Source organism: Netta rufina, assembly GCF_964035555.1.
Source record: "Netta rufina genome assembly, chromosome: 16".
Taxonomy (NCBI): domain Eukaryota; kingdom Metazoa; phylum Chordata; class Aves; order Anseriformes; family Anatidae; genus Netta; species Netta rufina.
Window position 1 is genome coordinate 15834993 of NC_140140.1, and position 25332 is coordinate 15860324.

Here is a 25332-nt window from a genome sequence, read left to right on the forward strand (position 1 = left end):
GGAGCCCTTGCCTCCTTGTAGCCTCCCTGCGAGGCAGCAGGCTGGCCTCTGTGCTGGTGTCACCACCTGCTGCGCCCCTTCCCTGTGCTGCCCATGGGTTTTGGACTCTCCCCGTGCCAGGATTTTCCTGCCCCAGCCCCCCCGTTGTGACCCAGCCACCACCCACGAGGCAATCCACGTCCCAGGCAGGCTGCAGAGAAGAGACCTTTATTACTACGAGGACATAGAAAGTCTTTAAGCAAAATGGCTTAAGGCTCCGCTTTAGTGAGGTCTGGCTAGGTTAAACATTTATTTCCCACCACTCAAAGATTGTGCCCTGGTACTGGTGGGAATGGGCTGCGATGAACTCCTAAAGCTGCGCTGCTTGCTCGGGGCTTGTGCTTGGTTGGCCCGGAGCGCCGGGGCACCCGCGTGCCCCTGCCCCGCAGCCACCTCGGCTCTGGAAGCTTGCTGCTGCTGCTGCTGCTGGTGGGAAATCTGCCCCAAGGGGTCAGCAAGCTCTCCTTGCACCCCGTGTGCGCCTCTGAGGCCCATGCAGCTGGTACTGAAGTGCTAAAGCTGCTGCCAGCATCACCTGGTGGCTGGGAAGCCCTGTCTTGTCGCTCTGCCCGGAGCCAGAGCCCACGGTGAGCGGGGGACCGTCGTCTGCTTTCACCAGATGTCCTCCCACACCGGGCACGAAGGGGCTGACCCCCGCAGTGCTCTGCAGCGCGCAGCAGTGCAAATGAATCCCTCCCCCGATAGCTGAAAGCCAGGACAGAAGATGGCACGCTTGAACCCAGAGAGGAGAAGGAGCTGTGCTTGCGGGTGGCTCGGCGGCACAGCGCTTCCCCTCCAGGCCGGCGGTGCTGCAGCTTAGTTTTTACCAGGCTGTTAGGTGATTTCTGCTGCTCTCCCTCCCTGGCTGCCATCACTTCAGACAAGCTGGGATGCAGGAGAACGTCCTCTTCACCCGCAGCAGAAAGGGAGCGGTGCTCTTGATGTCCCTGGCTCTCGGTACCAGTCCTTGCCGAGCTCCCTCTGCTCTGGGTGCTCCTCTCCCCGCCGGCAGCAGGGCCTTGATTTCTTCCTCGTCATTGAAAGGGGATGACCCGTACCTCTGCCTCAGGTGCCTGCGGATCTGGGGAAAGAACAAGATCCCAGCGTGCTTATTTCGAAGTGCGAGACCAAGCCTGCAAGCAAGGGGCACAGGGAAGGAGTCTGGTGCCCGTGGGCTCCGTTCCTGCCCCGAGACCCACGAGCCGGCACCACCACGGAGGAGCAGAGCCACGGGGCTGTGCAGGTGACAGAGGCTGCGCCCCCCTCGCGCCCCTACCTTGCGGGCTGCGCTGCTGCCAAATTCCTCCAGCTGCTGCCTGAAGCCAGGGTTGGGGTTGGCGACGGGTCGCACGCTTCTGATGGCCTCGAGCACCTCCTGAGAGCTCAGCTCCGTCACGGCCATGACGTAGGCGACGACGACGGTGGTGCTGCGGGAGATCCCGGCCAGGCTGGCACGGGAACGAGCACATGGGAGGCTGCCCGTGGTGTGCCCTCCCGCCTGCTGCCCTGACCCCGTGCCTGCCCCTTCCTCCACCCCTTGTGCCTCAGCTATTTTGGTTCCCCTTCTCAGCGAACTTGCTCTCTGGGAAGCCAAAGCCCTTCCAAGGTCCTCTCGCTCAGTGCCTATAAATACACCCTGCTCCCCTGGGGAAGTGAAAGTATCAGCTGCTGCCTGGAAGCCTGCCCCAAACAGCTCTCTTCCCACTTGCTCAACAACAGCAAAAAGCTGCCCCTCTCTAGCAGTTCTCCAGCCCCAGGACTCCCCAAATCCTGCTCGTTTGGAGGCTGCAGCTGAGCCTGGTGGTGGATTCATGGACACGGGGACCCTTGGCAGACACTTGTGGCTGAAGCAGGGGGTTCTGGCAGCTAGACCTCCTGCTGTGCTGGGAAGATCGTGGCATTGGGCATGAGAAAAGGAGTTTTACCAGTGGACGAGGCAGTTCCCTCCATGCAGGCGACACTGGTGGATAAAACTGATGCATTCCTTGAAGTGCTTCTTGCTAGCAGGAAAAATAGCACAGAGTAAGGACTACAGGTGTGGAACCAGATTTTTAGGCTGCAGGTGGTGCAGCCCTGAGTGTCTGAAGACAAACAAAAATCAAATGCCTGTTGCTTTACAGACACCACCACCAGCTGCTGAAACCCAAGCAGCTCAGGGCTATTTTCCCAAGAAAAAGCCTACGGCTGCTCACATCTCTGACCGTGCCAGCACTCCTGGCCAGATCTGTGCCTTCCCTGCTCTCCCCCATCTCCAGGCAGCTCTGCCCAGGCTCCCAGGTAGAACGCTCCCTCCTCCTCTGCATCCCACTGCAGACAGGCTGCCTGTCACCTCAGCCCAGGGCTGGGACCTGCTGCAGTTGCTGCGTTTGAGGGGTTGGATGCAGCACCACAAGGGCTCAGGGTCCTACTGGCTGCCCCGCAAGGACCGAGCTCCTGCGTGTCCCCATCTGGGTGCTGGCCTCACTGAGTACTCACATGTTGGCCTCTGGCGTGTCTGGCAGGGGAATACGGAGGTAGGTGATGTCCTGCAAGACATGAGAACAGGAGAAACTCAGCCCCCAGGGTCCTGCAATCGGCTCGCCTGCACTCCCCTTGGGCTTCATTCCCACAGCACAGCTTCCCTCCGCGCAGGGCTGCTCTCCCCCTCGGTACGTGCATCGGGGAGGGCAGCAGGGAGAGAGGAAGCTTGTGGCAGAGGGTGGGAAAATAAGATGAAGCCAGAGAGCTGGAAATTGTTTCTCATCAGTGTTCAAGGCCAGGTTACGATCGTGAGCCAGCAAACTTCCCAGAGCAGAGGGGCTGCCTCGCTCCTCTGGGACTGCTGCTGGGGTGAGGTGGACGTGCCACGGGATGCTCGGAGCTGAAGGGAGGTGCTGCAACGTGGGAAGAGCTGCAGCAGCCTGCATGCTGGCGTCAGGCACGGGACCTTACCTGCAGCAAGGGCTGGGGGGATTCATGGATGGAAACAATGTGGGTAATCTTGTTCCGGCTGAGCTGCTCCAGGTCTTTGGCATCTACAGGATAAAAGTAGACATTGGCACGTAGTTGTTTCTTACCCTGCTCCTCCCACAAGCACATCCACCACCCTCCTGCAGACAAACCAGCACGCAAAGCCGTGCTCGGGAGGAGCAGCTGCATTACACCCCCCTCCCGTGCACATCGACGCGCTTGGAAGAGCAGCCACAGGCAAATATGCAAACGCCTCTTGGAAATCTGGGAACACAAACCCGGGGGCACCAAAACAGAGACCTACTCCCTCCAAAGGCACTTGACCTCGCTGCTTCTGCTTGGATTCACGTCTGCGTGGGAAAGCACTCTCTTGTGCAAGCAGGCAGCTTCCCACTTGCCTCTACTTGTCCACCAGCTCAGGGCGGAAAGAACGCGCTCTGAGACCGCACCTCTCCCGTGCAACCACGACGTGGAGATGGGACCTCCTGCAGCCTCAATGATTTATCTCACAGGCTGCAGAATCAGAGCTGCAGCTTTTCATCCAACATTGAGCTTGGCTGAGTCTGAGTTCGTTTTTAGTATCTGAGGGGTCTGCAGAAAACAACTGAGCTGCAATTTGGAGCGCTCTGCATGCATCCCTCTGCAGCTGCATGCGCAGAGATCAAGGACCCTCAACTTTCTGGGGAAATGACCTACTTTTCACTAATGCTTCAGCAGCCTCTGGTTGTGATTCTGGTCACTGGTCTAGCATCAAAGTTATTATGCTGTGAGGATAGCCTGCTCATCTTGCTGGCTAAGCAGCTTTGTAGCTGTTTCCCTTTCATGCCATGACCAGCTGATCGTGCACAAGCTGCAGGAGATGAGTACTAATATTTTCTCATCTCATAGCTTTGGGTTTCTAAACTTCCGAGTGGTGTGAAACCTTGGCTCGGGAATCTGAAACATGATGTGCTAATGGCATGATGTGAATATTTAATAGAAGTGAGTCTCAAGAGGCACGCTTCACATTAGAGTCCGTGCCTTGTGTGTGCGTGCAGCGGGGAGGGAGGCGCGCACCCTCTGTCCATGGGCTCGTACATCAGCTGTCACCTCCCCACCCGGCTCTGGCAGGCAGAATGACAGCAATTAGTGACACGATTGTAAAGCCTCGCTACGGCTGGAAAATGCTTTCAGTCGGAGAAAATGTCTCTATGAGCTGTCAGAGCTTAATTTAGCGGGCCTTAAATCTCTGTCATCACCCTGAATTTCTTGGTAGAGCAACGCTTCGGTGGCATCAGGCCAAGATAAAACATCAGTGGTTGCTTGCAGTAACCTCTGGGAAGGGCTCGGGAGCTGGGTACCCCTGGGTGCGCTCCCCACAGGGCTCCCAAACAGCACCCAGCCAGCAGCAGCTCCTCCAGCCCTGACCCCTGAAACTTTCCCTTCCAATGCTGAGGAGCGGGCTCTGGCCAGGCTGCTGCCAGCCAGGACTGTCACGCTGGTTCTAATGACATTTTCTTAGCAATTCACGCCAGTGTTTTCAAATGTTCTCGGCACTTAGAGCAGGAATCAAACTGTCAAAAGAGCCGTTAGGGAGGCAGGAGCTCTGATAAATGCTGGTTTTTCATGGCAGATGCCAGTCCTTAGTCATGAATGACTGACAGTGAAAACCTATTAAAACAGTGATTCGGTGCGAGAAGGGCGACTCAGCCTCTGGGAGAAACACCCCAGCATGTGCAGCCCCCTCCTACTCGCTGCTAAAACGTGGGGGAGGCCGAGGCTTTCAGGAGGGCTTTCAGTTCCAACCTGTCTGTCCCTGCTCTGGTTGGTGTCACAGCATCTGCCCAGGTGCTGCTGGCTCTTTCCTGACAAGGTCATGGCCCTGCTCAGCTTCTTCCTCCAGTCTCCTGAGATCTCAGGAAAGATATTAAAGAGAAATAAGGCAAGCAAAGCAAGGGCAGAGTTTCTGCCCTGCATTCCCACCACTGCCTCCCCTCTTGCTGTCGCTCACACAAACTGCACGCCCGTGTAGCAGAGGAAACCTCATTCCAGGATGGTGAGGCATCATCCTATCCACTTAGCTCCAGCTCTCCGCTGCTTCTCTCCATGCTATTTAGTTTACAGGCTCAGCACCTGCATCTGCCCAGGCCTGAGCTCCTGATTCTTCCCCTCCCCAGGAAAGCAAAGCAAGGCTGGAGATGGGAAGAGGAGGCAGAGGAAGGCAGTGCTGAGGGAGGAGCTGGCCCTTCTGCTCGGAAACGGGACATCCTGAGCAGGGCTCAAACAAACCCGAATGATGGGGAATGCAACAGGAGAGCAGCTTTTATCCCTCAGCTGGAAGAGGAAGCGCTGTGCATTCACGCACCCGGGAGCCCCTAAACCTTCCTGATGTGGCTGCTGCTGACCCTCCGAGCTCAGCCCACCCGTGCAGCACGAGCCCGTGGGGTTGGGGCAGCCAGAGCTGCCCAGCTCAAGGACTCCTCCGCGGCGTGGGGCTCTGCTTACCGATGAAGTTTCCCAGGTAAAGGCCGGGGAGGATCTGCAGGACACAGAGAAGAGGTGTCAGTCCGTCAGCAGCTAACGCAGTCCCTGGTACCCACTGCACTGGGGCTCCTCGCGCCAACCTGTCCCTGCCAACACCTCTGCCCAAGCACAGCAGAGGCCAGGATGAAGCACACAAAGGGAACCAGCAGCATTCACCACTCGCCTCTCCTCCCCTGGACTCCGGCCACTCCAGCCCACACCGCCACGGGCTGTGGCAAACCAGCAGAGCCTGTGGAAGGGCTCACACTGGTCAGCCCAGCCTCAGCTGGAAAGGCAAAAGCGCTGCCACCAAGACGAATGGCTAAATGACCTGTCTGCTGTCACCTCGCTGCCTCCAGGCCTGCAGCAACAGCAGTGCAGCTCAGTGCCTGACATCCAGCCCAGCTGATCTTTGGCCACACCAGTGGCAGCCCCATTCTGCCTTCCTGCCTCATGCTCCAGGCCCTTGCAGGCACGGGAAGGCTGCCAGGTCTCTCTTATTGCTCCCTTATCAATTCCACTGTCAATTTCTTTAGTGATTTCTTATTGCTCCTTTTGCTCATTATCTATTTTTATCTGGGCTCAGCACGCTGCGTACGCCTTAAGGCAGCCTCAGCCTGCCCCTGACCTGTGCTCCTCCTGCTGCTTGAGGCACGAGGAAGCAGCAGACCCAGGGAACCTGGAGAATGTGACCCAGGACAGCCTTGGCCAGCGCTGGCAGAGTGGGGAGTGATGATATGCTCCACACAGCCCCCAGCTCTGCTCTGCTCCCTGTGCTCCACGGGGAGCCCGTTTCTAACAGGCCTGGGACAGATTGCTCTGAACACTGTGCCTTGAATGTAATTGCCTTGCAAAACTTCACTTCTTGTGATGAAAAGATAATTACTTGACAATGCCTCTATTAACAGCACTGCAGATTACAGAAGTGAGACACCCTGCATCCGTTCCTACCCTTAGCTATTTTGTATTTTCCTGTTTCCCATCTTGGAAAATGAGGACTAACAGCCTGGGCACACTTCTGTGCGCTCAGGTTCACTTCCAGCTTCTCCCTGCTGTGTGTTTGGTGGGCTGGGACCTGGGCAAGCAGAGAGGATTTCTACAAATACAGTTGTGCTTGCACAATGTCTTATCTCACTGCTCATGTTTGGAAACATTTCTATTGCTCTAACAGCTTAAAGATCTTTTTTATGATTCCTTAAATTTTAGATCAATTTTATATCGACGGGGCGCCTTTAACTTTCAGCAGCTGCACGGCAAATGAGATGGCACAAGAGCCATTTAGCAAGGCCAGCTCCCAGGGGCAGGACGCTGAGCCATGAATAATGGCACATTCCTGTCCCTGTAACTTTCTGATCCACTCCTCGCTGAATAAAATGGGGCATTGCAGCTCTGTCTAAAACACCAAAAACTTTCCCAGGTAATGAGTGGTTTTAGGTTGGAGGGGATGTTTAAAGCATAAAGAAGATGTCTCCGTTCACCTGTGACCTGGGAAAAGCTCAGACAAGCAGGAAATAGTGCCCATGCCCTCTGTCGAGCTTTGAGCACTGTGCAGAGCTGGCAAGCACAGGACGTGGCACCACACCACCCTCAGGGTCTAACAGGGCTGCTGGCGCGTGCTTGGGATCTCGTGCCTTTGCTTTAATGGTGTTGGAAGTTTCCTCCCTCCCTCGGAGGGGTTGCTGTGACCTCCTGTCCTCCACACTCCGCCGTGAACCCAGCAGTGCTGTTCAAACCCGGCCTGCCCTGGCAGAAGTGGCCGGGGGTGGCTTGCAGGGTAAGTCCGAGCTGCAGCTCCGCACGGCCTCTCAGCCTGCTTCTCATCAGATTTTGCTCAGCCTGCAGGAAAACAAGCTCCTCCGGCAGCCGTGCCCGGTGCTGCTTTCAGCATCGGCGGGGAGGCTCCCTGGCACGCGAAACGCTGCTCGGCATCGCAGAGCAACCAGAAGCAGACCGACATCTCCCACCTCCAGCACTGCAAGCCCGTCCTGCAGCGCCCGGCCCTGCAGAGCTGCACCCCGGCGCTCCCTTTACCTTGCTCATGCCATTTCCCATGGTCTGCAGTACGCGCCCCGGGAGGGGCGGGGAGCAGGTGTCCTTGTCCCCGATGCTACCGTCCGCCCTGTCCCCAGGCGAAGCTGCTCCGGATGCTCCCTGGGAGGGTTTTCGTCATGAAGAGCTTGCTCCTGCGGGACAGCCGCTTGTCACGGGGGGCTCGATTCCAGCACACGGAGGCCAATCCCCCGGCAGCAGCGGGCTCTCCCGGACAGGAGAGACCTTGGCCGCTTCCCCTGAGGCTCCTGCCAAAGCCGAAGCCCTTCCCCAGCACCCGCCTCCCTCGCACCGACTGCTCCTTCTTACCGGGAGGAGACAAAGGAGGAGAAACTCCACCTCTGAGCGGTGGTGTGGGAGCGCCGGGCGCGCTGTCTGCTGACGGCCGCCGCTGCCAGCACGGCCGGACAAGGCTGCAGTGTGAAGAGAAGAACAAAACCTTTGTCCTGCCCCATCAAGGACAGTCTGTTTGGCCACGCAGCCAAGCGCCCGGTGGCATGCCCGGCCCTCCCTGTGCCTGCCGTGGGGGGTTCAGGACCCCAGCTCCTGCGCTGCAGAACCGCAGGCTGGCAGCGGCGGCAGCTCCGTACCCACCTGCACACAGGTGAAATGTCTCTCTTCCCGGGGGAAATGTCCCTTTTGTCCCCACAGATCGGGCAGCACCAGCGGGTGCCAGCACCTGAAAGGCCAGGTTCAGCTGGCGGGTGCCCAGCCAGCACCCCGGGGCTGCTCCCTCCCTCCTGCGTCACCCGCACCAGGGCAAAGTCCGGGTCCTTTGGGTGACCTGAGCACTGGGAAGCGTTGGCACCGTCCCTGCATGGCGCTGACAGGGCTGCAGGACTCCCAGGGGCAGGTTGGGGCCTGGCCTGCGCCCCCCGTCCTCAGCCGGGCAGGACTCCCAGCCCCTATGGGGAGCCTGCAGCCCCTGCCCCGTGTGCCCTGTGGGGTGGCAGCTGTCCCCTTGGTGTCACTGGGGCGGGGGACAACCCCATGGCAGGGACAACCTCACGACAGGGGACAACCCCACAGCAGGGGTCAACCCCACAGCAAAGAACAACCCCATGGGAGGGGACAACCCCATAGCAAGGGGACAACCCCATGGCAGGTGATAACCCTGTGGCAGGGGACAACCTCAGCAAAGGACAACCCCACAGCAAAGAACAACCCCATAGCAAGGGGACAACCCCACAGCAGGGAACAACCCCATAACAAGGGGACAACCCCACAGCGCTCCCCCTGGGCTGGGCAAGGAGCCAGGCCAACCCCGCACCCTGGGGACCCCGGGGCTGCGTTAGGGACCCACGGGTTGGAACTGGGGGGCTCTGGGGGTGACCGGGGGGGACCCCCCAGGCCCAAGGGCCCCCCCCCAGGCCCTAGGCCGCGGGCGCCCCCTGCTGCGCTGCGGTTGCCATGGCGACGGCTGCGGCCTGCGGGGCCTGCACCATGGCGGGGCGGAGGGTGAGGCCGCTGCCCCCCGGCCTTCCTCCTCCTCCTCCTCCTCCTCCTCCTCCTCCTCGCCCTCTCACCGCCTCTCCTCTCCGCTCCTCTCCCCGCAGGCCGCCGCTCCCCGTGCCCCGAAGAAGCCGAAGCAGCGCCCGGCGGAGCGCGGCGGGGCCGGGCCGGGCACCACGGGCGGCTCTGCCCCCGGGGCCGCCCCCCTCCCGCCCCCGCCGCCCTCCGGCCGCCCCCGGCCCTGTGTCCGCTTCAAGTGCGGCTTCACCGGGCCCGTCCTGGATGTGCTGAGCCGCCGGCCCGGCTGGCAGCAGGCGAAGGAGTAAGCGAGGCCTGGCCCCGCTGCCCCCGGCCATGGGGGTCCCTCTCGCCGCCTCCCGTTCGGCAGCGGCTCCCCGGGGGCAGTTGGGGGTCCCCCGGGGGCAGTTGGGGGTCCCCTGGGGCAATTGGGGGTCCCCCGGGGTATTTGGGGGTCCCCCGGGGCAGTTGGGGCCTGGGCCATGCTGGGTGCCAGGCCCAAAGCGGCCCCATAGCGCTCCCCAGGTTGTGCCCGCAGCTCCTGGGTTTGTGTAGGTTAAAGCAGGCCTGGGGGGGGGAATCCTAAAATTTCTCCCCTTCTGATTTTAAAGATGAGGAGAACGCCCCCAGCCCGAGCAGCTCCCCTCTGGTGGAGGGGGTGCGGGGAGGGGAGGTGGCCGTGGGTGGTGGTGACCCCGGGTAAGCGCGGTGCTTTCTGCATGGGGCCTTCCTCCCCAGCGAGGAGGAGTGGGATTTTCTCTGGTGTGATGTCAGTTGGCTTCGGGAGAATTTTGACCACACGTACATGGAGGAGCATGTTCGCATCTGCCACTTTCGCAATCACTATGAGGTAAGAACCCCTCAGAGGTGGAGTGAAACTAGGAGGGTTTGAGGAGGTATTTTTAACTTGTCTGTAAGTTTCCACAAGAAGTGGTTATGACTGGAAATACCTGCTAATGTTTTCCACCGTGAAAACTGGCTTCTCTTACAGCTCTGATAAACCTTCAGAATGTATCAACATCCCTCTGCCTCAGGTAGGGCTTTGCTCAGGATCCTGACACTTCACTTTACCCTGTTCCCAATTTAGCAAGCACCAGCAAGGTCACGAATCTTGAAAATGACAAAACCAGTTGTGTAGGGGATCTAGTTAAAATAGAAAATGCCTACCTCTGTGTAGGTGAGTTTCCTGACACGTTTGCAGGCGGGATCTCCAGTGCATTAGGATTGGACACACGTGTTCTCGTTTGCCCAGTGAAAGCGAGCTTTTACCCTACATACATCTAAGGCTGGTGCATTGCAACAGGTCCTCCAAAAGGGCAGTATTTTGGGGAACCTTATTTCTATTTATGAGCAGATTTAGTTGCAGCAGCTAAAACTTACCATCTCAGAGGTCTGCCCCCCATCCTCTCATGGATGCTGACTTCATTTCAGCAGTAAGGGCTGCTGAGCAGGGTGTGCATCTGTTCTGAGCCTTCATGCTCACCAGTGTTAGCATAAATGGGGACTGGCAGTGGTTTGTAACACTCGTCCGTAACCTGCAGCAGTTCAGGAGCCGATACACTTCCAGCTCAGCTGATCTTGCCACAGGGGCAGCAATCTGGGGAGTGGTGGGGCTGCAGTGGTTTGGGTTAAGCCTGCCTGCAGACATGGTTACAGCTGTCGGTGTGGGCAGTTCTGAACAGGGCTGTCTGCTGGAAATGAGTGTGTTGACTGCACTGAAAGGTTACGTTAGAAATGGTAAAACATGGGTTGTAAAACCTGCTCTGTTTAGCTTCTCTCTGTTTGTGCAGGGATTAAATAAAAATTGAAATCAAGCCTTCTCTGCGACAAAGCAAAAGCAGTTCTCAGTGATTTCCACGTTTGTTTATTTTTTTCCTGAGGCATATGTGGTGCAGTTGATTCCCCAGATGTCACCAGAAACATCTCAAGGGCAATGAAAGTGAGTCAGGCTGCATGAGCATCTGTTGAACCTAACCTTATATTTCTCTTTCTACCCAGCTGAGTCGGAAGAATTACTTAGTGAAGAACCTGAAGAGGTTTCGGAAGCAGTTAGAAAGAGACACAGGAAAGCTTGAGGCAGCAAAATGTGACTTTTTTCCAAAGACGTTTGAAATGCCTTCAGAGTATCATTTGTTTGTGGAAGAATTTCGCAAGAAGCCTGGCACCACTTGGATAATGAAACCGGTAAGTGTATGTTCCTCTGAGGAAAGTGAGACAGTGATGAATGGATGCCTTCATCCTGTGGAAGGAGAGGAAAATATGCAGGAAATCCACAGGAATAATGGCATGTAGCAAGGTGGTTAGGAGCAGCAATACTTCTGTCCAGTTTCCTGGCCAACACGTACTACCAAAACACTGCTTTTTGTGTCACAATTTATTTCAGCAGCTGAAAAACAGCTCATTTTATTTGTAGAGCCAAAGTTAACTCAATGGTGAGGGTATAAAGCCCAGGATTTTTGTGCGTAGGAACAGATTGTGCTCTTAGGGATTGTTGCTATGGGGCTACGGCCAAGTTCATGCTCTGAAATATTTCAGTTCAGCTGCAGGTGTACAAGAAGGTGTGTGTGTATGTAGGGCAGCTGTCTAATCGGGCTTCTGGTTAAGCAGTATTTTAAGGCAGCTCCTAAAGATGGAGCTATGAAAACATCTGTTTGGTTTCAAGGAAATCCCACTACATTAGATGTCAGCCCTTGTAAATCCAGGCAACTTACTGAGTGGACTTTAATCTCTTAACGTTCTTAGGATGACAGGAAACTCCACGAGCAGCCTGGAGTGTAAATTGGGGTGGATTTGGTTGGCATTAGCTTTTTTTATGCTCCGCAGTTAGAGACCTGAAGTGTAGCCTCGTGCTCTGAATCCAATTTGTCCCACAAAACTTACGGCTCTGTGGAACTGTGCTGATTGAAGTAACTTCCAATTCAGCCAGCGTCCTTGGGAACCAAGAAAAAACTGTACCGTTTCCTTTACAAATTTCAATGTAAAGCTGAGAAATGTCTTGCTTCTGCCAGTTGATTCAGGCCATATAATATCATGACTATCATGCCATGGTGCGTAATTAAAAATACACTGATCTGTGGGACTATGAGAGGACAGGCACGTTGCTTTGTGCTGTAGGTCTGGCAAGAAGGTTGGGACAGGACAACTTGCCGTAGCTGCGAGTCAGACCCATCAGTAAGGGCATGCTTCTGAGAAGAAAATGGGAGGTAATTATGCAATCTAACATGTGAATTACAGCCAGGAGGATAGCAGCTAGTGATTATCCAACTCTGCAAATGGGGATGTGTTAATTGTCAATGGAGAACCTTATATTAAGCTGATTTTTATGCCCACAACCTCAATTAAAATGGTGAAAAAAACAGCATACAGTAAACAAGGATATATGAAAAGCCTGTGATTACAGGGATTTTACCAACTTCTTAAATGAAATAGTTTGTGACTGACCTCAGAAGCTCACAAACAAGTAAAAAATAACTCTATGCTCGTTCTGTCGGTCTGTGTTCTTGAGCAGCCCCACGTAGTGATGTCTTGGCCTGCCTCCTCCCACGCTTGGGTACTGTAGGTCAGGACGTGCACGGTGCCAGATCCTGGGACTGCAGGAATCTGGACTTCCTTTGGAGGTGTTCTGGGGAGTCTTGCTTCTCAGGTGGCTTATTCAGACCACTTCTCACTTGCTTTTAATACATAGCACAAACTAGGCTGGCTTCAGGTTTGTTCTGCTCTTGCTTGCCGTAGTTCTCTGACATCTTCCATGACTTCCCCGTTTAATTAAGTTCTGTAGCATACACAAATTTCAAGTGTGACTTAAAGATTCCCAACAACATATGTTGCGTTACTTATATTTCTGCAAGCATGTGACAAGAGTTGTTTATTCGTTACTATGGAACTTCCCCATAGGCTGTCTGCCTGCTTTGCCCTTTCCACCAGGAATTCTCCTAGCACTTGTAATCTGAGCGTTTAGCACTTGAGAGCTGTTGTTGGATCCCTTCGTTTTCTCCCTGTCCCCATAACATTAAATAAATGCGCTTGCATACAAACAGATGATGAATCAGGTTATGCAGGGCTGCTATGTTGAAACTCTGGGGAACAGCAGGAAATCCTAACGTGAAAGCAAGTAACTGCTTCTCCATGCTCTAGGTTGGCAGGTCTCAAGGTAAAGGAATCTTCCTGTTCCGAAAACTGAAGGATATCGTTGACTGGAAGAAGGTGAGAACAACTGTCTTCTCCTTAGCCAATCTTGTTCTTTTTCTATTCTTTCATCCCCTGTTTTTGCCAATGACTTGTTCTGTCCTCTGCAATATTCCTTCGCTGTTCCCTTGAGTGACAGCAAAGCTTCTTAGAGTGGGTTTTCCCAAATAATTGGATATTTTATCTGGGATCTGACTTCTTAAATGGAGACAGAGCATCCAAAAAAACTGAGTGTATGTGGGGAAAGATGGTGGAAAAAACAGTTTCTTGAAAGGGGAAACTGCACGTTGTTTCTCTCACAGGATGGTGGCCGCACAGAGGAGCAGAAAGATGAAACACAAGTAGAAACTTACGTAGCCCAGCAATATATTGAAAATCCATACTTAATAGGAGGTAAGATGCCCATCCAAGCCTCTGCTTTTCTGGTTTGGGGAAAAATTACCCTAACCTACGGGATTCCCCCTGGACAGAGAGGGCACCGTAGGTTGTTCTCTGTGCTGAACCATATGTGGCTAACTTCCTGGAGTGACCTGTTCCTGGGCCTGTATGTGACTAAATAATCTGCAGCACCGATATCTGTGGCGTGGTAACTAATTAGCTTGCTGAGGAAAGGCTTGTGAGAATGTAGAAATGACTCTGTGAACAGCCACCGGGACTAATTCAATACACAAAGTGTTAAGAATAAGTGTGCTGTCGCTCTCAGACAGATCATTACATCATCATGTGCCCAAATATTCATTAAAAGAATGCAAAGGGATGCTTACTTAAGCTTTGCATTATTTGTCCAGAAACTTGTGAATAGTCATTGACCTGGAATAGTGGTCCTACTGGTGTTCTTAATATTAGATAAATGTTTCTGATTCTAAAAAAAAAAAGTATGAATTTCAGTCCTCTACCTTTGTGTGCTTATTTAGATATAAACTGATATTGGGTACTTGTAGGTAGCAGTACTGACAACTGCATTGCATTATTTTTCTGTTTTTCATAGGCCGAAAGTTTGACTTGAGAGTTTATGTTCTAGTGACATCCGTAAGTGCAAGCCACCGTTACTAAATTCTTACATCAAAACTGGATTTTTCCCTCAGTGCTCAGTTGTTCCTTTCCTTTTCTCCCAGTACATCCCGCTGAAGGCCTGGTTATACAGAGATGGATTTGCTCGCTTTTCCAATACACGATTTACTCTGAACAGCATAGATGATCACTGTATCCTACCTGTCCGTGTGTGTGGTAAGGAGGGGTAAGAAAAGAAATGTAGTTTTACTGCTTGGTATTAGATACAGCAGATGAACCTTGTCACTTCTGACACCTGTAGGATTCTCCTGTCCTGCTGCTGCCGCTGTTATTCTGTTTCTCCTGTCTCTTCTGCACTGGAAGGCTGGTGTCACCAGATCATGGGAAATGTCAGTTTGACAAATCAGCTAGGAACCCATGCTGAAATGTCAGTCCTGATTTTATTGTTAGTGGTTGAATTTTGGTTGCCTTTCCCCTTCCTTAGCTTCAGAGAATGGAAGGACAGAGTGATTCATGGGATAGAACTATTTGATTTCCTATGTGTCACGCTTGTTACTGTATTGAGTTTGATAGCTTTTACTTGATTAACACATCTTCCCAAAAGGTATCTGACCTTAATTTGATGGCTTAGGAGACAGGAAAATCCATCACATCTCTCAGTGAAAGTTCAGCAGAGTTCAAGCGTGCTCTGAACGGCCCAAAGCCGTACCAGGATGGGGGTACAGCAGTCTTGGGTGGGGGTGCACTGGGGTCTGGAGGCACACTTACATGAAGAGCTTCATCCCAGCCAGGAGGTACATGGTTTGTTCAAGGCAGTCACTCTTTCAAGAGTGCTGTTTGGAAAGTGACTGCTCTTTCTTATTTTTTCCTGCAATTGTTAGTAAGATATCATGCAGTGCTGTATATAAGCTCAGGTGGCTGCAGCCTCTGATTACAGACAGGGAGGATAATTAATTAGTACTGAGGCAAAGGAGGATGGCGTAGAGTAAAAATTCAGCATTTACTGGTTCAGCATCTGTGTGTCTTTGATCCTTATCTCTGCTTTATGCCAGATGTTCATCTCACCAATGTGGCAGTGCAAAAGACTGCTCGTGATTATGATCCCGAGAAGGTGAGCACGTGTGTGTTGTCTGCAGACTATTCCCCTGATGCCTGCCATTTGGGCTCTTCTGGCAGATGCGAGCAAGCTGACCTCATCATGCCAGCTGCCATGCTGTGGACATGTGCGGCAGCCACTTAAATGTGCTGCCTTGCCTCCAGACACCCATAAATGTGATTTCATTGATAGGGGAGAGGCTGGGCGAGCGTTCTGCTTTAACTATTGCATTGCAGCCGTCTGCTCGTCTACAAGGCTGATGGTTTTGACTTTAATAGCTTTCTGCTCAGAGCTCTTCCGAGCTGTAGATACCTTATCGCTTGGCCCTTCATTTCTAAGACCTCAGTGATACAACAAGGTTAGCACTGCTGCACACAACTGTCACTCTTAAGCCTCGTGTCTCAAGAGTTGGCAGCTGAAAGAGAAAATAATCTTAAATGAGATGTCAGGTTCCTACTGAATCTGAGATGAGGGTTGACATTTGGGAGTAATAGAGGATTGTGTTGAACTTCCCGTTTTTATAGTGTATTCCCTCTTATAAATCTCTCATCTGTATGGAAAGGAGGGTCTCTGCAATACCCTGACAGAAGATAAGATGGTGATTTGCTGTTTGGGAACTTCTGATGGGGACCTGGAGACTTTTTTCCCCCTTCCCTTATAGCTATACAATAATCAAGCTTGAATTGCTTAACTGCAGCGTGGGGTTAGTGGCCCTTGCCTCCTGGTCTCTGGGTTTTTATTAAGAATTCTTGCTTGGCTGTAGAGACTATGGAGTGATGACTGAAAATCATGCAGATAAAATGTGTGTTCACCCATTGGGAACAGCTTAGTATAATTGTGTTTGGATGTCTCAGGGCTGCAAGTGGATGATTCAGCAGCTCAGGCAGTACTTGACTGCCAAGCATGGAGCAGGATCGGTGGAAGTTCTCTTCGCGGATATGGACAACATTTTCATCAAGAGCCTCCAGAGTGTTCAGAAAGTGATTATCAGTGACAAGCACTGCTTTGAGCTCTACGGCTATGACATCTTGATCGATCGGAATCTGAAACCGTAAGGGTGTTAATGAACATAAAAGGGATTATAGTAGCAGGCCAGCTGCTTTCCCTGTGGTGGTGGGGACACCTCGAGATGCTTCTGTCTTCAGCGTAGATAGCTGCTTGCAGGCTGGCTACAAGCGAGCCAGTCCAGGAGCTGCAAGTGAAGCATGGAGGGGTTTGAATCATTTTAAGCACAGGAAGCTGAAATACAGAAGGACTACAGCTGGTTTTGCTCAGAGTGTCAGGGTGCATTAAAAGGGATCAGCACCGTGTGAGTTTGTCTGTAGGATCTCTAGCACGGCATTGTGGAAACCTGCTAACTTGGTTATTTCTGTGATGTTTTCCCCCAAAGTATCAATGTATCACAGCAATTGCTGGAGGTGGGAGGGTTACGATTATCTCTTCTGCTGCGATATACATGAGGAGCAGTGTCCTGTTGGCAATGATAAACGCCCAGCCAGCAGCATTAGGCTGCTAGCACTAAAACGTGCCCCTTGTGTTTGTGGTACGCTGGCTGAAAGGAAGACCCCAACTGGAAGAGATGCCTTTTGTTAACTGTGGAGAAGAAGAGGCTTCACAGGAGCTGAGGATGTTTAAAACAACCGAACAAGCCCTCTTCCCAAAAAACTGAAAACATAATTTGACTCTATTGAGATATCTTTTAAATTCAGCTTTTATTCACTAAGTGAAAAATATGACTAAACGTTCAGCTGAAATTCTCAGGTTTTTATCTGCTGCATACGCAACCCAAGTATTGCAACAGCAGGAACCTGAAAGTGCAACTGATTTGTCATTACATGAGCTGAGAAAAATAGAAACAGCAAGTAGTACTTCAGAAATGACATTGAAATTGGATAATTCTTTCAGCCTTAATCATGTAAAATGCAAATAGTACCATAGGTAAGGAAATGTCCCTCAGATATGACTTATGTTGGTGGTGTTCTCTTATGAAGTGTCTTTAATTTTATTTTTTTTAAAACTGTTTCCTCTGCCAGCACACAGTAGCTGGCATACCTGTAACAGCCCCGTGTCCTGTCAGCATCAGTCTAATATTTCACGTAGCACCACTGGAGACAGCTTTATCTCGAATGAGCAAGTAAATGCAGCTCAGCTGTGGTCCTGGTAGCTCTAACTTGTACGGTCTACTCTGTCCATAGCCTAAAACCGAATTACTGCTTAGGCAGCATGCACATAAACAGCTGGAGTGACTTCAGTTCATTGGGAAACAAATCCAAGTGGTGAATCGGAATAAAAGCCATTGATGTTACAGTGCTTAGAGGCCACTGCTGCTGTTTGCTGCGTTTACTTGGCTCTTGTAGGAGAGCTATTTGAATGCTGTTGTGCTAGCAAACTGCTCCCAGGACACATTTGCATTCTTCCACCAAAAACAGGTTAGTGCTTATTCTGTGAATTACCCTCGGTGTTTACTGCTTCATCTAGAGTTTGGTTTTAACTTGCATGACTTTCTGGATGCTAGAGGGATTTTTTCTTTATTACTATTGAGAACAGGAATAGAAACTTTGCAATAAGCTCAGAATGTTCTTTGGCTCGGTGTGCGGTAAAGAGATTTGGGGTTAGATTTCCTATTGCTTCACACTTATTATCCTGCTAGCAGGCAGGAGGGTTATTGCGGATGGACGCTTCTGTTAGATGAACCGCTGACAAAACTGCCTGTTTCCCCCTAAGTTACTCTTGTCTTATCTCCTCAGCTGGCTCCTGGAGGTAAACGCTTCACCTTCCCTTATTGCCAGTAGCCAGGAGGACTATGAACTCAAGTGTCATCTTCTCAAAGACACACTTCATATTGTGGACATGGAAGGCAGGTGGGCAAAGAAGCTTATTACCTTCTAAGGGTTTTTATTAATGTGTGGAACGGGTGGTCTGGTTCTGTCCTGTCTGTTCTTGGCAAGTGATTGTAATGCTCTAAGCTTTGTAACTGTTAAATAACGAATTTCCAGAAACGGAGCAAAGCAAGCAAGCCTGCTGCCACTTCAGTGGGGAAAACAAAACAGCCCAGGGTTGCAAAGGGAATTAAGTCAGTGTTAGAGCTGGGACTTGCACAAGAACTCTTTCAGTTTCTTCTGCATTGTGCCTCCCACACCTATCGCTTCTGGAGCAATCTGTTCCAAGAAGCTTGTCTTGCATCACTTTGTGATTGACTTTACAACTGTGCTAACCTCGGATATTAATAGTAGAAAGATGTCCACTGCTTTCAGCTGTTCAGCTCTGTCTCTGACAGGGAGTTTATTCCCGTGCACAGACAGATAATCATTACTCAGGTACTTCAGTTCATGTATTTGATGTTGTAGGCTGACAGGGAAGGAGAAGCGTGTTGGAGGCTTTGATCTGATATGGAACGACGGGCCTGTCAGCAGAGAGGGAAACCTGGGTACCCTGGTGAATGGGAACTTCATGGCAAACACACATCTAGGTACGTACTCACCCAGCGCTGGCAGGTGCCCTGCTCACATCCTTTCCTCACTAAGAGGAGAGCACGTGCCTTTCACTTGAGAACAAGAGAACAGGGAGTGTGGACTCTGGGATTAAGGGTCTAAAAGGAACAAACGTTTTCCAAAAGCGGATGTAAGCAACCAGACTGCAGAAGCACTGTTGAAAACAAGCACATAAATGTAGGGGAAACAACTTTGTTTATAGCCCTGCTTTTCAAGTTTGAAGTCACTGCAGAGTTTTTTCATATGTCAGTATCACAGAAAATCTGCTCTACAATGATTGTGGTAACCATTTACTAAGCACTCCCCTAAAGCTAGCTGTGTATCTAACTGTTGTGAAGTAGTACATGGATTCTGAAGTCATACTTCCAAGAGGCTAATGGATCTTAAGTTTATTTTGTAGTGCTCAGTGTGCATACGATCATCACTGCCTGTAGTTCCTAACTAAAAAAACACGAGTACAGCGATTACCTTACCCTTCACAGGCATGAAGAGTAAGGCCATGTGCAACTCCCCTGTTGGTATTTTCATTGCAGGCTGCTATAATGACAGGAAGCAACAACTGAAGCAGCTTTTCAGGACTCTTTCTGCGCAGCAGACAGCATGAGGCCAATACCAAGCTTGGGTTGGGAGATCACCGTGGGTGAAGTCTGTGGTGTCTCTGCCTCTCTTCCTCATATCATACAGCAGCAGTTCCCATCCCTCTCTGGACATGTCTGCCTCAGCACAAGGCTGCTGACCTTGTTTCCTAAGGGTTCCCCAGCTGGGAGACTGCAACAGGCTTGAATAAAAAAATATTTCATAATGGCCAACACAAGACACTCACAAGTGATGCTGGCTTCTCAGCTGACCACCTGCAACCTGTACAGACTGGGAGAAAATAAAGCAGCTAAACACATTCTGCATAGCAAAACAAAGCTTTTAAGGAAGGCGGGCACCTGATCCTTCTGCTGCTACTACTATGGAAACATGTCAGACCATAAAACCTGTTGCCATGATACTGTAAAAATAACCTTGCCATCACATGTTAAGGAGACGTTTCCTGGCTGTACTACACAGGTTATGTAAGAGCGTAGTTACAACACAGGCACTTGGCAGGGTACTGCCATTCACTTCCAGAAGAGATGCAGCTTTCTGAAAAGCTCCTGGTAAGACAGATCAGATAATAAGCTGATGTTACTCTTAATTTATGTGTCTGAAGCGTAAGCCTGAAGTGGACAGCCTTGCTTCTTGCAGTTGGACACTTAGGCTATGCTGTGTTAGCTGCAGAATTTTAAAACTTAGATCAAATAAATGGTAGTCAGCTTTATAAATTTTAAAAATGAGCAATCCCTCAGTTTTAGTGAGTCTGACAGGATTTATTTTTTTTTTTAACTCTGCCTAATTTGAAGTGCATGTGGAACTAAACAAGGCAATGCAGGGCTGCCTGGAGGACACACCTCTGACCTGTTGGAAGGTGGGTCATGGAGCCAGGAAAAGGGTGCTGCATGAACTTTGACATGGCTGTGCAAAAGCTGCAGGAAGGCACAGAGCAAGGGCAGAGTCAGATCCAACTTTGTGTTAGGTTTGACAGGACAGGTGAGCTAGCTGGAGAGACGGTGAAACATGGACAAGTGCAACATTTAAAGTTCTTAATTTACATCAAAGACAGTCTTTACAGAAGTTTGGAAAACAAAGGGCAGATGGTTTCCTATACCAAAAAAAAATATCACTGTAGACCATTATTAATTATGATTATTATTTTTTTTTAAATTAAGCTTTTGAAAAACATAAGGTCTTAAACAACTTGTAGTGGGGTAGCAAGTCCAGACTAAACAGGGTGTAGTGCGGAAGACAAATTTTAAAACCTTTGAAGAAATCACTGGTCATGTCAACTGGCCAGGTGCAGTGAATCTCCCTGGTCAGCCCTCCTTAAGCTGTGGGGTTTTGTTAATGTACATACGTTTTGTCCCTTCATCTTGTTCTTGAAAGCCTCACTTTCTGTGTTCTCTTGCCTCTCAACTTGACAGCAGAATGTGTTTTCCCTTGGAGACTAAAAGGATGCTGCCTTCTGTCCGTCCCTATACCTCTTTAAGGAGATTCCTGACATGTTTCAGATGCACAGTTTCACTTTGTTTTAATACCACAGGCACACACAGCTCTTCTATGCTTTGGGCACGCTGTGGATTTACAATTCCTCCTACTCCTGTTCCTAGCTCCGAAGCCAAGCTACAGAAGCTCTCACACAAAAATCTGAAAACACACACACACAGTTAGGAATGTCCCGCAGCTCTGATTTTAATAATCCCACTTGCAAGAGGGTGTTTGTCAGAGGCCATGAATGCGCCTGTGTTCCAGCATTGCCTCTGCACTGCTCCGCCAGCAAGGAGCAGCCCCCAGCAAGGAGCAGGAAGGGTTTAGAGCCAGAGGAGCTGCAGCTGAGGATTCAAATGTTTCCCTATGACCACTCAGTCCGTCACCTGAGAGAGGCTCCAGCAACACAGGCGTTCTGCAAATCTTTGAGGCTATGGCTGACAGAGTGTGAGTGCCACGAGTGACACCCTGAGCACAGCACATCGAGTGGTGTCTGCAAACAGCCCCAGCGATGGCACCACAACCTCAACCTTCCAGTATGCGATTGATCAGTTTCATTTCCTCAGCGGTCATGGGGTTCAGGTTAAATCCCTTCAGCTCAGCTTTACCTGTGAGAAGGTGCAGAAAATCAGGGGGTTGCTATAAAATAAATTAAGTGAGAGGAAAAGGGGCCTCAGGAGCCTCCAGACCTCGAGGTTCTGGAACCTCCTTCTGACACCTGCTCTCAGACACTCACTGTAGGGCTCAAGAACGGGAGCGTTTACCTTGAGCCTCGTAGAGACGGTTGACCTTGACGCGCAGCTCCTTCCGCAGCTTGTTTATCTCCTCATCCAGATGCTCCTGATCTGAGAAAAGAGGGACAGGGGTAAGAAGGAGTGGGGGCTTTGGGGTTCGCATAGGAACAACACACAACCTGCGGGATGCTCGGTGCTGAAGCGCAGACCTGGGGGCAGGAGGGGCCCTTGGTGGGCTGCATTCCTGAACCTCCAGGTCCTACCTCAGCCCTGAATGCCTGCAGGTACCAAGCCCCTGGCAGCTTCAAGCCAAAATGTGCTCTGGGACCATGCCCAGGGCAGCGGGGTGATGGCAGTGGCCAGTCTTGGTGAGCGTTTTGGGACACTGCCAGAACCCAGCACCGCAGGGAAGCGTCGCCCTGCTCATCTCCATCCTTATCGGGGTCTCCGTACCCTTCTGCATCATCTCCTTGGTGCGGGCCTTCGGCAGCTCGACGAACATGTTCCCGAAGCACACCATGGCTTTTCCTGCGGGGCACAGAGACACGAGAAGGGGCTCAGCACAGACCCACTGCCCCCCAACACACACACACACAGCACCGGGCTCGCCACCGACACCGGGCAGGGCTCGGGACCAGGCCTCACCCTCGGGCTCCGGGTCCTTGTGCAGCGCCCGCAGGGCCTCGCGGTTTCGGTTGCGTTTCACGTCCAGGTCCACGATCTGCGGGAGGGACAGAGGAGGCCTCAGCCGGGCCTTACCGGGCCTCACCGGGCTTTACCGGGCTGTACCGGGCCGTACCTGCTGCCGTGCCGCCAGCACATCCTCAGCCAGCTCCTCCACCTCGGCCAGGTAGCGCAGGACGAAGCCCGGGTCCCTCGCCATGCCCGGCGGCCCCGCTCCCGGCCCTGCTCCCGGTCCCGGTCCTGGCCCCGGCCCCGCTCCGTCCCCGCTCCCCGCCCGGCGGAGGCCGCGGCCGCGTTCCCGAGTTCCGCGCCCGCAGGGGCCGGGCCCGCAGCGCGCCCCCGCGCGGCCGCAGCGGCACCGGGCCGGGAACGGAGCCCGGGGGCCTCAGGGCCGGGGCCTGCAGGCCCAGGGGGCCCAGGGTCACCAGGCCCAGGGTCACCAGGCCCGGGGTGCCCAGGCCCAGGGTGCCCAGGCCCGGCACCCCCAGGCCGGGGACAGTCTCAGAATCACCTCGGTTGGCTCCGGGATCACCCGGCCCAGCCTCTGACCCAGCACTGACCAGTCCCCCACGGACCCTATCACTGAGCTCTGCATCTAAATGTCTCTTAAATACCTCCCTGGAGGTATTGAAATACCTGGAGGTGGTATTTAAATACCTGGAGGCAGTATTTAAATACCTGGAGGCAGTATTTAAATATCTCCAGGTATTTAAATATCTCCCTGGATGTATTTAACCTCAACCGCTTCCCTGGGCAGCCCATCCCAGTGCCTCACAACCCTTTCCATAAGGAAGTTTTTCCTAATATCCAACCTAAACCTCCCCTAGCTCAACTTTAGCCCATTCCCCTCACCCATGGGGAATAGCATCATTCCCCATGCACTCGGCATGTGGGAGAACAGAGCAGTGCCACCTCGCTGCAGCCTCCTTTAAGGTAGCTGTGGAGTGCCATAAGGTCACCCCCGAGCCTCCTCTTCTCCAGGCTGAACACCCCCAGCTCCCTCAGCCCTCCGGGCCAGGGATCTCCAGGCCAAGCAGCTCCGGGCCAAGGGCTTCCATCGCCTCCTTCCCACCCTTCCGAGGTCCCTGCTGCTGCTGCGAGCTGACCCCGGCAGAGGGAAGGGGTCCTGCTCTGCTCAGTCACACCTCGAGCACTGCATGCACCACAGGACGAGGACATTAAGCTGTTAGAAAGGGACAGGACCTGAGGGAACGGCATGGAAAGGTCTTGCTGGATGTCAGGGGAAGGTTCTGCACCCAGAGGTGGTCGGGCACTGAACGGGCTCCCCAGGACACAGCACCGAGCTGCTGGAGTTCAAGGAACGTTTGGGCAGGGTCTGGGTTTGGGTGGTCCTGTGAGGAGCCAGGACTCCTGCTGGGTCCCTTCCAGCCCGGGGTATTCGATGGTTCCGTGACCCGGTGGTCCTGAACGGAGCCCAGCCCAGCAGATCCACAGCCAGGGCTGTCCTTTGTGCTGGGAGGTGCCACTGCAGAGCCTGGATTGCTGCGGTGCTGGGCACGTGGAAATGCTGATAACAGCTGAGTGGAGCGCCAAGATCACAGCCCTGGTGGGCTGCGAGGTGGAATCGTGCTCTGAGGGATAACCCAAGGTGGGTGCGGTGGCACCCAGCACCGCAGGGCACCAGTGGGGTGGCCACAGGGCACGGGGACAGGGGCGCAAGGTGGTGGCTGGCTGGTGGTCACCACACTTTGTGCGCAAATAATCCCCGGAGGAAGATTAACCAGATTGGAAGATTACTGGCCCTAATCGCATAAGGTCATTTGTTACAGTTAACTGGAGAGATCTCAGTCTGCGGCAGCCTGTGCTAAAATAAGAAGGCTCCCAGTGAAGCGATGGAAATGAGCACTTATGCACAGCATCCTGGCCGGGATGGGAGTGATTCAGGCTTGGTTTGGATTTTTTCCTGACATCAACCAAAAGAACCAGCAGGATTGGGGCTAAATGCCAAAGCTGAAAAACACTCCCTTTGGTGGGGGCTGCCGGCTGGAGATTTCAGGGCTGGATTGGGAGGCAGCTGCTCCCCATCCGCAGCCTCAGCGTTTGCTCCTGCAGAGTCCCTGTGCCGTGTGGGCGCTGAGGGGCACGGCACGCGTGGGGCATGGGGCAAGGACCTGCCCTGTCCCTGCAGCCTCACACTGCAGAGCGACTGGCTCCAGCTTTCTGCCTGGCACGAAGGCAGCATTTGATCCTCAGTGCTTTGATGGGATCAGAAGGCAGCCTGCCCGATTTTCATGTGTGCTGGGAGCATGACTAGAGCTGGAGATGGATTTACCTCCCGGGGACACGCACTTCTCAGAGCAGTGACAAAAAGCTCCATGAGCAGCAGAAGCCCAATGGGGATGGGGATGGGGATGGGATGGAGATGGAGATGATGGAGATGGAGATGGGGTGATATTGGGATGGGAATGGGGATGGGGATGATATCAGGATGGGATGGGGATGCTCTACCATGTCCTGGCAGCAGTGGGGGATGCTCGGTGACCATCCCTGGGGCAGGCTGTGCTGGTTGCCAGCACACACCGAAATGCAGGCAGGGTTTCACCAGGGCTGTTCGGATGCAGGGGGCACAGCTCAGCACAGGCGTGAGAGGATCTGCGGCCGAGCCTGCTGCGGCAGGAGGCACGGCAAAGCCCTGGGCACCTGGAGAACGACCCCAGGGCAGCAGCGGCTGCCGGAGCCGTGCTCTGCGGGCCTCTCCTGAGCCAGGCTCTGAGCCAGCCACAAATCATCGCGGCCTTCCTCCTCCTGGATCCGGCGCCACGGGCAAGCCGCTTGCTTGGAAGCTGGACTCAGCCCGGAGACCGGAGGCCCATTTGGATTGATTGCATGTTTATGTGCCCTCCTGGGAAACCGTGCAGCCGGAGCGAGCGGCCACCCGCCCGCTGCCACGGGCTGGTTTGCATCACTCCGTGTTTTGCTGTGCAAAGAGAAGGTTTGGGTTTCAGCGTCTTCCTTTTTTTTTTTTTTTTTTTTTTTTTCCTTGCAGCACTTTTATTTATGCAGCTAGAAACCCTCCCTGCCTGCCTGCTGA

At 52.8% G+C, this 25332-nt stretch overlaps 3 protein-coding genes across 4 annotated transcripts; 1 reads left to right on the forward strand and 2 right to left on the reverse strand.

The window, feature by feature from the left end:
- Nucleotides 1-205: 205 nt before the first annotated feature.
- Nucleotides 206-9156, reverse strand: DUSP15 (dual specificity phosphatase 15). Of its 2 annotated transcripts, XM_084296746.1 has the most exons (10): nucleotides 9066-9127; nucleotides 8134-8218; nucleotides 7849-7952; nucleotides 7522-7673; nucleotides 5473-5506; nucleotides 2971-3053; nucleotides 2515-2564; nucleotides 1965-2039; nucleotides 1316-1487; nucleotides 206-1120 (listed from the first exon to the last, which is right to left on the reverse strand). In XM_084296746.1, the coding sequence occupies exons 4-10, from the start codon at nucleotides 7540-7542 to the stop codon at nucleotides 911-913; spliced, it is 645 nt and encodes a 214-aa protein (XP_084152872.1). In that variant the 5' UTR covers nucleotides 7543-7673; nucleotides 7849-7952; nucleotides 8134-8218; nucleotides 9066-9127; the 3' UTR covers nucleotides 206-910. The 2 variants fall into 2 exon arrangements, with proteins under 2 accessions (XP_084152872.1, XP_084152871.1); XM_084296745.1 differs by lacking the exon at nucleotides 8134-8218 and having other exon boundaries at nucleotides 9066-9156.
- Nucleotides 9157-9633: 477 nt separating this feature from the next.
- Nucleotides 9634-19826, forward strand: TTLL9 (tubulin tyrosine ligase like 9). Its single transcript, XM_084296916.1, has 11 exons — nucleotides 9634-9859; nucleotides 11008-11193; nucleotides 13144-13212; nucleotides 13497-13587; nucleotides 14183-14223; nucleotides 14310-14397; nucleotides 15258-15316; nucleotides 16156-16352; nucleotides 18049-18162; nucleotides 18649-18770; nucleotides 19326-19826. The coding sequence occupies exons 1-11, from the start codon at nucleotides 9815-9817 to the stop codon at nucleotides 19394-19396; spliced, it is 1083 nt and encodes a 360-aa protein (XP_084153042.1). The 5' UTR covers nucleotides 9634-9814; the 3' UTR covers nucleotides 19397-19826.
- Nucleotides 19827-20406: 580 nt separating this feature from the next.
- On the reverse strand, nucleotides 20407-22557 carry PDRG1 (p53 and DNA damage regulated 1). Its single transcript, XM_084296579.1, has 5 exons — nucleotides 22396-22557; nucleotides 22242-22317; nucleotides 22050-22124; nucleotides 21627-21707; nucleotides 20407-21470 (listed from the first exon to the last, which is right to left on the reverse strand). The coding sequence occupies exons 1-5, from the start codon at nucleotides 22477-22479 to the stop codon at nucleotides 21388-21390; spliced, it is 399 nt and encodes a 132-aa protein (XP_084152705.1). The 5' UTR covers nucleotides 22480-22557; the 3' UTR covers nucleotides 20407-21387.
- Nucleotides 22558-25332: the final 2775 nt, after the last annotated feature.

Bases quoted from the DNA above. Each gene is read 5' to 3' on its own strand.
- DUSP15 (XM_084296745.1), bottom strand. From the start codon at position 7,542: ATGGGAAATGGCATGAGCAAG. The intron at 5,507-7,521 runs GTAAAGGGAGCG...TGTGTCCTGCAG, and splicing joins TGGGAAATGGCATGAGCAAG to ATCCTCCCCGGCCTTTACCT. The intron at 2,565-2,970 runs GTAAGGTCCCGT...CATGTCTTGCAG, and splicing joins CCCCCCAGCCCTTGCTGCAG to GACATCACCTACCTCCGTAT.
- TTLL9 (XM_084296916.1), top strand. From the start codon at position 9,815: ATGGAGGAGCATGTTCGCATCTGCCACTTTCGCAATCACTATGAG. The intron at 14,398-15,257 runs GTATCCTACCTG...GCTTTATGCCAG, and splicing joins GAACAGCATAGATGATCACT to ATGTTCATCTCACCAATGTG. The intron at 18,771-19,325 runs GTACGTACTCAC...TTTTCATTGCAG, and splicing joins CATGGCAAACACACATCTAG to GCTGCTATAATGACAGGAAG.
- PDRG1 (XM_084296579.1), bottom strand. From the start codon at position 22,479: ATGGCGAGGGACCCGGGCTTCGTCCTGCGCTACCTGGCCGAGGTGGAG. The intron at 21,708-22,049 runs GTACGGAGACCC...CTCTTTTCTCAG, and splicing joins CAAGGAGATGATGCAGAAGG to ATCAGGAGCATCTGGATGAG. The intron at 21,471-21,626 runs GTAAACGCTCCC...ACCTTCTCACAG, and splicing joins CCGTCTCTACGAGGCTCAAG to GTAAAGCTGAGCTGAAGGGA.